Source organism: Penaeus chinensis, chromosome 19 (assembly GCF_019202785.1).
Source record: "Penaeus chinensis breed Huanghai No. 1 chromosome 19, ASM1920278v2, whole genome shotgun sequence".
Classification (NCBI taxonomy): domain Eukaryota; kingdom Metazoa; phylum Arthropoda; class Malacostraca; order Decapoda; family Penaeidae; genus Penaeus; species Penaeus chinensis.
The window spans coordinates 5,392,568-5,402,567 of NC_061837.1; the positions used below are offsets into that span (position 1 = coordinate 5,392,568).

The 10,000-nt window shown below is 38.0% G+C and overlaps 2 protein-coding genes across 6 annotated transcripts in view; one reads left to right on the plus strand and one right to left on the minus strand.

Moving 5' to 3' along the window:
* LOC125035452 overlaps nucleotides 1-1,944 on the plus strand; it is an 11,467-nt gene extending 9,523 nt beyond the window's left edge. Inside the window, exons 8-9 of the mRNA XM_047627861.1 lie at nucleotides 365-463; nucleotides 891-1,944. Coding sequence (XP_047483817.1) covers nucleotides 365-463; nucleotides 891-1,172 — 381 coding nt within the window. The 3' untranslated portion in view covers nucleotides 1,173-1,944. The remainder of the gene's footprint in view (nucleotides 1-364; nucleotides 464-890) is intronic.
* Nucleotides 1,945-5,413: 3,469 nt separating this feature from the next.
* The window catches only part of LOC125035084, a 34,242-nt gene continuing 29,655 nt past the window's right edge, over nucleotides 5,414-10,000 (minus strand). For 4 of the 5 annotated variants that reach the window (XM_047627229.1, XM_047627230.1, XM_047627228.1 and 1 more), the window contains exons 6-15: nucleotides 8,819-8,940; nucleotides 8,362-8,606; nucleotides 8,037-8,210; nucleotides 7,715-7,871; nucleotides 7,188-7,322; nucleotides 6,909-6,997; nucleotides 6,689-6,791; nucleotides 6,329-6,439; nucleotides 5,936-6,188; nucleotides 5,414-5,732 (exon numbers count right to left, since the gene is read on the minus strand). In XM_047627229.1, coding sequence (XP_047483185.1) covers nucleotides 5,584-5,732; nucleotides 5,936-6,188; nucleotides 6,329-6,439; nucleotides 6,689-6,791; nucleotides 6,909-6,997; nucleotides 7,188-7,322; nucleotides 7,715-7,871; nucleotides 8,037-8,210; nucleotides 8,362-8,606; nucleotides 8,819-8,940 — 1,538 coding nt within the window. In that variant the 3' untranslated portion in view covers nucleotides 5,414-5,583. The remainder of the gene's footprint in view (nucleotides 5,733-5,935; nucleotides 6,189-6,328; nucleotides 6,440-6,688; nucleotides 6,792-6,908; nucleotides 6,998-7,187; nucleotides 7,323-7,714; nucleotides 7,872-8,036; nucleotides 8,211-8,361; nucleotides 8,607-8,818; nucleotides 8,941-10,000) is intronic. The other variant, XM_047627227.1, reaches the window with a different exon arrangement.

Below are 10,000 nucleotides of genomic sequence, written 5' to 3' on the forward strand. Positions count from 1 at the left end.
AGAGAGGGAGAGAGGAAAAAAGAAACTAAGAGAGGGAGAGAGGAAGAGAGGAAGAGAGGGAGAGAGGAAGAGAGGGAGAAAGGAAGAGAGGAAGTGAGAGAGAGAGGAAGAGAGGAGAGGCAGAGAGGAAGAGAGGGGGGGAGGGAGGGAGGGAGGAAGGGAAGGAGAGAGGGAGGGAGGGAGGGAGAGAGGGAAAGAGAAAGAGAGAGAGAGAGAGAGAGAGAGAGAGAGAGAGAGAGAGAGAGAGAGAGAGAGAGAGAGAGAGAGAGAGAGAGAGAGAGAGAGAGAAAGGAAAAGAACAAAAGGAAAAAGGAAAAAAAAAATGAAAATGATAAATATAACAGAAAATGTGCCTTTTTTACAGCGTCCAGGGTGTCATCCTGAGCGACAGTGGGACGAGGTCGTCAGCAGGACAGGACTCAATTGCACGAGATGCGAAGACTTCCTCAACCCGGACACTCAGGTAGGATGCTTTGAGTTATATTAAATACATATACATATACATGTTGATGTACATGTACATGTATATACATATGTTTATGAATACACCTACACCTGTGCATATATATATATATACATATGCATATATGTAGACACATCTGTCTACGCACACACACACACACACACACACACACACACACACACACACACACACACACACACACACACACACACACACACACACACACACACGTGTGTGTGTGTGTGTGTGTGTGTGTGTGTGAATGAAAATCAGAATCTGCATTGTGTCACACCTATTTTATTCGTAGAGTTTAGTGCTGACACATATACTATATCACCATTTACATATAGGCACACAAAAACACGATTGTTTATGTCCTTTACAGTGCACAATGAATGCCTATTCAACGCATTTCCTTTATTCCCAGAGTTGTGCCATCTACAAAAGCGCCCAGTGCATATCATGTACAGAATATCTGGACGATTGTAACATCGATGTATTGCCCTATCTTGTGCTGAACAAGTGTTCCAGTTCGCATCCCACGTTGGTCGAGTCCCTGCAGAACACTTGTGACTTCCGAGCTGAAGTGGCCGCCCCTCAGGCAAGGTCTCTGGACTCGGGCACGACTAACACTGCACCCACAGCTCTGGCGATAATGGCTGGGCTAATCCTGTCTGTGCTGGAGGGAAGGAAAGGCTACAGTGGTTAAAGAATGTACACTGACAATGCGGTTTGGCCGTATTCGGAAAGAGCAACAGGGATATGTAATTGCACACTTTCGATTAAGTAATTAAGTCTTTTTCTTTCAATGGGATACACGAAAAAACACAGTATAATTTCTCTGTGAGGAAGGGAACGAGTTAAGTTTCGCTATACGGGACTAAGTCGTGTAGATAATGCACACGAATATATATTTCCCGGATGATTTAAAAGTGAAACCCATCGTTCGAGGTGGAAGGTGCTTAACATTGTTGATTTCTTTCAATGACTTCGGTTTCCAGCCCGAGCAACGTCGTCGTCACGGAAACCGCCGCACGCACGCAAAAAGCAGTTTGTCGTTTTGACTGTTTGAAGAATCCAATAATTACGATGTACATTCAGACTATTGGATATTTTATCATGTGTTCAAAATAGAGTAACGACCAATCATTTCATGAATTGTAGACATATGTTTATATGAACGTAAGCAGATAAACATGCATATACGTACATCTATGCATATATACTGACGTGCATATTATACATACATACATCTAATTATATATAACGTTTTGTGGCCAGTAACCAAGTACAAGGAAAGCTAAAGTAGTCATGCATTCGTGTGACTGAAATCACTGCATATCTGGTATTTAACATTCACTTGGTGTTTGCATATGTGTGTATATCATATATTGTTTGCATATCATTATATTTATAATCTATTATCATTATCTTCATTATTATTGTTATTATTATTATCAGCATTGTTATTATTATTACTATTATTGCAATTATCATTGTTATCACAAGCATTATTTATTGATATTGATATTAATCATTATCATTGTTATTATAAAGATGCTAATAACATCAATGCTTATAATAGCAATAATAATAACAGTAATGATTATAACAATAACGATTATTGTTATCATTGTTATTATCATTAATAATAATAATAATAATAATATGATTATTATTATTATCTATTATATTATAATGATTTTAAGAATGATAATGATGAAATAATAATAATAATAATGATAATAATAATAATAACAATAATAATAATAATAATAATGATATGAATTATAATAATGATAATGATAATAGTGATAATAATAATAATAATAACAATAATGATAATAATAATAATAATGACAACAATGATAATAATGATAATAATAATAATAATTGTAGTAGTAAAAATTATTATTATTACTATTATTTTTATTATTATCATCATAATCAGCAATATTATTGTTATTATTATTCTTTTTTTTTAATTATTATCATTATCGTTATTATTATCAATATTTTTATTATTATTAATATTATTATTATCATCATTGTCATCATCATTATTATTATTATTATTGTTATTATTGTTATCATTATTATTATTATTATTATAATTATTACTATTATTATTATTATTGTTATCATTATTAGTATTAGTATTAGTATTAGTATTAGTATTACTAATACTATTACTATTATTGTCATTATCATTATTATTATTAATGTTATTATTATTATTGTTATTATCATCATTATTATCATTATAATAATAATAATAATAATGATAATAGTAATAATAATAATAATAATAATAATAATTATTATTATTATTATCATCATCATCATCATCATCGTTGTCATCATCACCATCATCATTATAATTTTTATTATTATTACGATGGTGATGACGGTGACTCAACTCTCAGTCTTTCAACATAGTTGTCAATTTATTTTTTTCCATCAAAGTACAGTGTGTACAAGAAGCCATCTTTGTTTGTGCTTACGTTTTTTAATTAATATGATTCTTATAGTTTAAGGAGGCTTTGAAAGATAATTTTGTATCATAATGTTTTTTTCTCTAGAACTTCATGTAACACTTTATATTTATGTATATTATATGGGTTATATTTTCGATGATTTAGGTAAATAAAAAGTACAGAATGAATTGACAATCCTTTATTTCACAGTTGGTCTTTACTTACAATAACATTAATAGGAATATACAAGAAAGATACATGTTCACTATTAACTACACATAGGAAAGAATATAAAAGTGAAAAAGATAACCAAGGTGAACAAGAGGAAATATCCATATTAACTTAAAAATTCTTAGATCCAAAAAATACGTTTCTTTCACAGACACATTTCAGGTTTCTTGTGGCGAGTTCACATCATTCAAACAGAGAAATATCACATGCTAAGAAATCACTATCCACTTCAACGCTATCGGTCGTGCTCTTGCGTCCTGAGTCTTTTGGGATATGTACATCATTTTAACGAAAGTTCTGTTATTCAAAGCACGAAACTTTAGTAGTTCGTCAGTGTGGGACTGAAAGTGCCCATGAGCATGGTTGGAAATCAACCTACACGTCTTTGAACGATGTCTCTTCCACAATTGAATTCACAAGCGATCTAAAATACCAATAAGATTAGTCTGATGAAGAAAATGATTACAAAGGAAATCTGAGATGATACAGTGGGTATTCCACCACGTAATGGAAACAGCATCAAATACGTTATCTGCTAAATAATACGAAATCTGGATTGAAACCTGCGATTACCCTGGATGTACACCGGGATCCCCTTACATTCCCCTTTATGGCATTGTAACCTTTGCAGATATGGATAGGTTACATATACCCTGTCATATTGGTAAGTGCAGGGACATACACGCATACATAGATTTTTTTTTAGCAGAGTTAAGATCGCAATGAATGTATCTTTTACATCTTATGACTAAATGTCGCAAATGTAACAATGCTCTGATCAAATAACGAAAAGGCATTATAAGTGTGAGCGAAACTACACACGTTCTTTACACAAAGCAAGTAAAAATGTGTAATTTACTCATTGCACACTTTTTGAAACTTTCTAAAATAGTTAATTTGTAGGAGAGAGATGCCTTTGTACATATAGAGAACAGTCTGGAATCGAACCAGCTTTTCTCCTACTGCTTTGAAACTAGATTTTTATCATCAACAATCTGCGTCTCCTACTTTCAACCCTTGCGAGTAATTTGAAAACTCAAATGTGTCATAGATTGTGTCTATAAATGATTATAAACAAAAAACAGATAAAACCTAGTAGAATGAATTGTCCATTCAGATGATGGCTGACAACTGATTTATTCATACAAGCTTGATGAAATCGTAAAGCATGGAACTAAACCAGATTCGGAAGACGCAGTTAAATAATACAAAGAAGCAAGCACTAACACAGTATTTGATTCTCTTATATTTGCACTGTTCGTAACCCTGTTTATCCAAATATAACAGATGGATAATACACAGAGGTACTACTCTTGTCATAATTATAAGGTTCAACGACATGAGTCTGCGAAGGTCATGTATTCTGAAAACTGAAATCACATAAAGGTCTTGCTTAGCGCTCCACTGCCACTAGAGTTTGATTGTGGAATGATTGGCTCCTGTCGAGAAAGTGACATTCAGAAGCGTAACACGTAAATGGGTATTTAACTGTACAAACCACGAAATCGTTCTGAAGGGTTAAGGGGTTTATGACAATTGGAGATTCACTAATACCTGTGTTTACACTTCTGCAGTGAAACAAAGTAAATGCTCCCATATATACATACTGTAACTGCATACATACATACAACACACACACACACACACACACACACACACATATATATATGTGTGTGTGTGTGTGTGTGTGTGTGCATACACACACACACACACACACACACACACACACACACACACACACACACACACACACACACACACACACACACACACACACAGACACACATATATATATATATACGTTGAACATGGCCTTTACATATATACTTACTGAATTTATGTGTGCATGTATATATCAACTTACGGTATATACAATATAGTTTTGCACGCATACTCAAACATTGGCTTACAAAATTTACACTCTGCAAGTCACTGGAATTCAAGAGATTAAAATATATACGTTTTATCTTACAATATATGCAGTGAAAGTGTGATTTGTTCACACCTTATTTGTACATAATAAAGAATGATGTGATACACAGTTAACGCCTGACATGTTTACAGTAAACTGTGCTTAACAATAAACAGTATTGCTCTGTACCGGTACGCCGTTGCTTTGGGGGAGATGGTCCTTTACCAATCTTTCCGATCCCGGCGTCTGTTAAACTTGCTTGTCAGCTTCGTCAGTGGAACAGTCTGATGCTGGATGCCTTCTTCTGACGGTCCAATCTTTGAAATCTCCTTATTTATTTATATCACAGGTGTGCTAATCAAGCTGCATCCTGAGGCAGAACCACCTCCACATAACTGAGCTGAACCACTTCCGGGCTGGTTGTATTTCTTACGTCTGAGATATCACAATCGCAGTGCTTACCACAGCTGAGACCCTGGAAGAACATAAGGATTTGTACCTCACACTTCTTCCCCTGGTAACTGCCTCTTTCGCTTCATCTTTTGGCTGATGAGATAACACAGAAACATGAGCGCGGCGCCCGATAACAGGTTCGCTACCGAGAACCAGATCACCCCGGTGTAGCTGCCCGTCAGATCGACGATGAATCCTGCCGGAAAGAAAAAACACTAGATGAATTGTACAAAATCGAGAAAACACTGATTATTACGATTCGTTCTGAAGTGAGAATTCTGAAAACATGGCAAAGTACTGGTGAGGCCATCTGAAGTATCTGAGGTATTTCTGTATTTTACAAGAGGATTCGAGACAGAGTAAATCACATCTGTTTGACTATTGGCGACGAAGACGTACCAGCCAAAGGAGCTCCGACCAAGGCGCCGATCCCACCGAAGAAGAGGATGTACCCGAAGACCATCACGAGCTTTTCCTTTCCGAACTCCTTCGACGGCGCCACTGCGATGAGGACGTTCATGCTCCCGTAGAGGCAGCCGAAGGCGGCTGTGAGAGTGAGGAGCGTCGCCGGAGAGTTGATAAACAAGTGTCCGATCATGACCAGCGAGCACAGCAGCATGACTAGTCCGTACGTGAACACTGCGTCGACTTGCTGTTGGTGTAGATCAACATCAACAAAAGAATCGAATGTATATCACTGCATGTGTATTGAAGAATTCGTGAGAATATATTAGATATAAAAGAGAACAAGAAAAAAATATGATTTCCGATAATACTAAATTTGATACTGGCCTTCAGCGTCATGAGGAGGCCGGTGCTCACTCGCCCGCAAAGGTCACCGATGCCAATGCCAGAGAGAGCCATGGAATAATATTCACTCTGACCCACCGAGTCGGCGAAATCCTGGAAGACAAATTCATGAATGGAAACACTCGAAATACTCATTGATCATTAACACAAAATTCTGCAGAAATAGCAAACTTCAGGAAGTAAACTAGTCTCCACTAAAAGTGAATGAATAGTTAAATACAGCTGATTTCAGTATATTTATGCTCCCTATGCCATTGATTGCACTGACATCAACGATTTGCCATGACACAGAATATATTCTAATTATCTACACGACTACCGACAGAGCTTTGGAAAATTTACCTTATAAATGACATACAAAGTGAGAGTACCCAGCATGCAGAAGAGGACTGAAAAATCCATCAGCCAGACGCGCGTGTCCAGCAGAGGGTGATCAGAAGAATTCCTGAAAACGAGATGCATATATTTACGAATGTTTTGCAACTTACTAAATATTATTAAAATCAACAGTTAAATTGATTTAAGTGTTTTCTTAATTCAGAATTCCTGACTAAAACCTTACTCAGAGAATGATTTGATGGCTCTCTGTGTCCGCATCTTCAGTTTCTTGACCAGGAGTGTGCACAAGGATCTTCGCTCATTACGCCAGTTCTGAAAATAGATGTATTTATTAGCTATGAAAATTTCGAAATATGATCCCATATACAAACATTTACCGAGTTCTCGCCAAATATATGAAGCTAATGTCTTCACAGAACGGTCTTGGTGCTACTAAATCGCCATTAAAAATAAACAAAATATAATAAAACTAAATAAACTAAAACAAAATAACCTGGAGTACCTGTTGGCCATCTGTGCAGCCTTCCTCCAGCTCATCGACGCAGCAGCTGAGGTCACAGTCGCCCTCCCGCAGCAGGAACCTTGCCTTCTCGACTCCAAAGACGCCAGGTCTTGCAGCATCGATATCTCCATCATACTTGAGAAAGAAATTTATTGTGGAATAAAGAAAAAAGCGGGTGATAAGCGAAAGGAAAGAAAGAGGAGACAGAGAAAGAAAGAAACATCAGAAGTTACCATGGTATTTGAAGTCAAGGACTCCACGAGAAAAGGTTAACATCAATTTTGCAATGGCTTGCAATCGGGGAAGAGGAAGACGCTGTAAAACCTAACTGAGCAGCAAAAGCGAAGCAGCCATTTCTCTACATGTCATAAACGAGTAACATTCTTAATAGCTTTAGTGAACATAATGAATAACAATATTAATCAGAACCAGTAAGATAAAGTCATCAGTAATCGAACTATAATTAAACCTTATTCTGAGACAAACATACACACAGCAGACGATGTAAGAATATGCAAATGGCACACCTGCGAATCACGGCGAGAACAGAAGCTTTGATTCCTCGAGAAGAGACCGAACTCCACATGCGAATCTTTATGGGGGAAGCTGTATTGATTCGAACGAAGGTCAGAGTGAGAGAGCTCGGCTTGGGAATCACGGTTGCAGAAGCTATGGGCGTTGGATCTATAAGTGGCATTTGAAGATTCAGTTTATGATTTGATAGAAAAAAATATGTTCAGGTAACAGTAGTATGGATATAACAGTAACAACAATACCACGACATAAAATTGCTTACAGATTATGAATGAAATTGTAAATGAAAATAGGACTGTGGCTTTAAAATCCAACCTCAAGCTGCCGATGGCCAGGTGCGACCCCCTTGAGCAGAAGCTGTGCTGGTTGGAGGTGATGCCGGGGTCCAGGTTGGTGGTGACGCGGACGACTGGGCGCGGCTCCGTCAGGCTCAGCAAGGAGTGCGACAGGTAGCTGGCGCCGGCGGACAGACGCAGGCTGGAGAAGGACCTGGGGGAGGGGATTAGCTATCAGTTTGGGCCCATCTTTTCTGTTCATTCGTCTGTCTGTCTATTACCCATCGTGTTTATATACATATATCATTCAAAGAAGTCTAAGCACTATTGATTGAAATAGTACCATAAGCAATCTTCGGACCAACCTGTCATTCAAAGATTTTTCGAAAAACACTCGGCTTCTGGAAGTTGTCATTCCCTTCACTGTGGCAATGGACCCAGGGAATTTTTCCGTCTGCTCCTGGAGGTCCTTGAGGAACTCCTGTGAGGGCGTGAGCCGTAGAGGAAAGACCAGAGCGCCAAGGGCCATAATCTGGAGGCTTAGAGCGCCGTTGAAGAGGAAAGACCCGCGCCAGCCATACTCCTGGATCACGTACTCCGACAGCGAGCTCTGTGGAGCACCAACATCAATTTGAATCAGTTAAAAAGAAGAAGACAATCTTACAAAAACACAGAACAATAGATAAGACTCCCAAAAAATAACAACGCATACCCTTCAAATCCTACTCTTATCCCATCGGAGAGAAAGAAAGAAAGAAAGAAAGAAAGAAAAAAGAAGAAGACGATGAAGAGGAAGAACAAGAAAAAATAACAATAACGCACCATAAAGAACATGCCGAGCCCAATTCCTATCATGGCACCGGACGTGGCGATTGACTGCCTTTTGTCGAAGTACTGGGCTAGGGCGATGATCTGGCCGGAGTAGCAGAAGTTCATCCCGCACGCTGAAACACAATAGTCAAAGATGAGGTCGCGGAGGTCGCAGGCACTGAGGCGGCGAGGAGGCGCTGTGTGCTTTGGTGTCATGGGGAGTGTCGACTGAGGATCGGTGAAATGAACAGAGGAGAGGAGGCATTCAGAGGCGACGTCAAGTGTGCGAAGGATGGTGTTCTCGTATGGTGAACGTGGTGAGCATGAGAAGGTATGAGAAAAAAATGAAGAAAAAACAGGGAATGTTTGGGTGAAATGGAGAGCGTGTGGAAGAAATGCAGAATGCATTGGAGATAGTGAGGAACTGTTCAAGTGTATGGAAAATTTAAAAGTGTACTGGAGATAGTGAGGAATTGTGTAAGTACATAAAACTTAAGTGATGGTGAAAAACTATTAAGTAACTGAACTGTAATACGTCAGCGAGTGTAAATGGCTGAATAGTGGTAGTAATATGAATATGGTGATGATAATGATGTTGTTAACATGACTGGGTGAAGTAAATGGATGTCGGGACCATATAAGAAGGATAATAAAAAAACACATTGTAACCATGAAAGTGATTTTGTTTAGAGTAATCCAAAATAAAAAATATTGCAATTGATGACAATGTATTTTTTCTTTTTATTTGTCAAACAGACTTGATTACAATATGGCTTCTTAAATCCTTTCATAATAGGTAAATGTTAAAAGACAGTGAGAGGAAAGTATGAGAATGTTATGTTACTGTACTGACTGTAAGAGGAGAAAGAGATAGAGAGAGAGAGAGAGAGAGAGAGAGAGAGAGAGAGAGAGAGAGAGAGAGAGAGAGAGAGAGAGAGAGAGAGAGAGAGAGAGAGAGAGAGAGAGAGAGAGAGAGAGAGAGAGAGAGAGAGAGAGAGAGAGAGAGAGAGAGAGAGAGAGAGAGAGCGAGAGAGAGAGAGCGAGCGAGCGAGCGAGAAATATAAAGATAAAGATAGAGAGAAAGAAAAAATGAGACAGACATGATGAATGAATGAGTGGGAGAGAATTAGATGAAAAAAGAACAAAAAACCAAAACAAAAACAGAAGGAACCAAACCGAGTGTGCGTGTGAGAG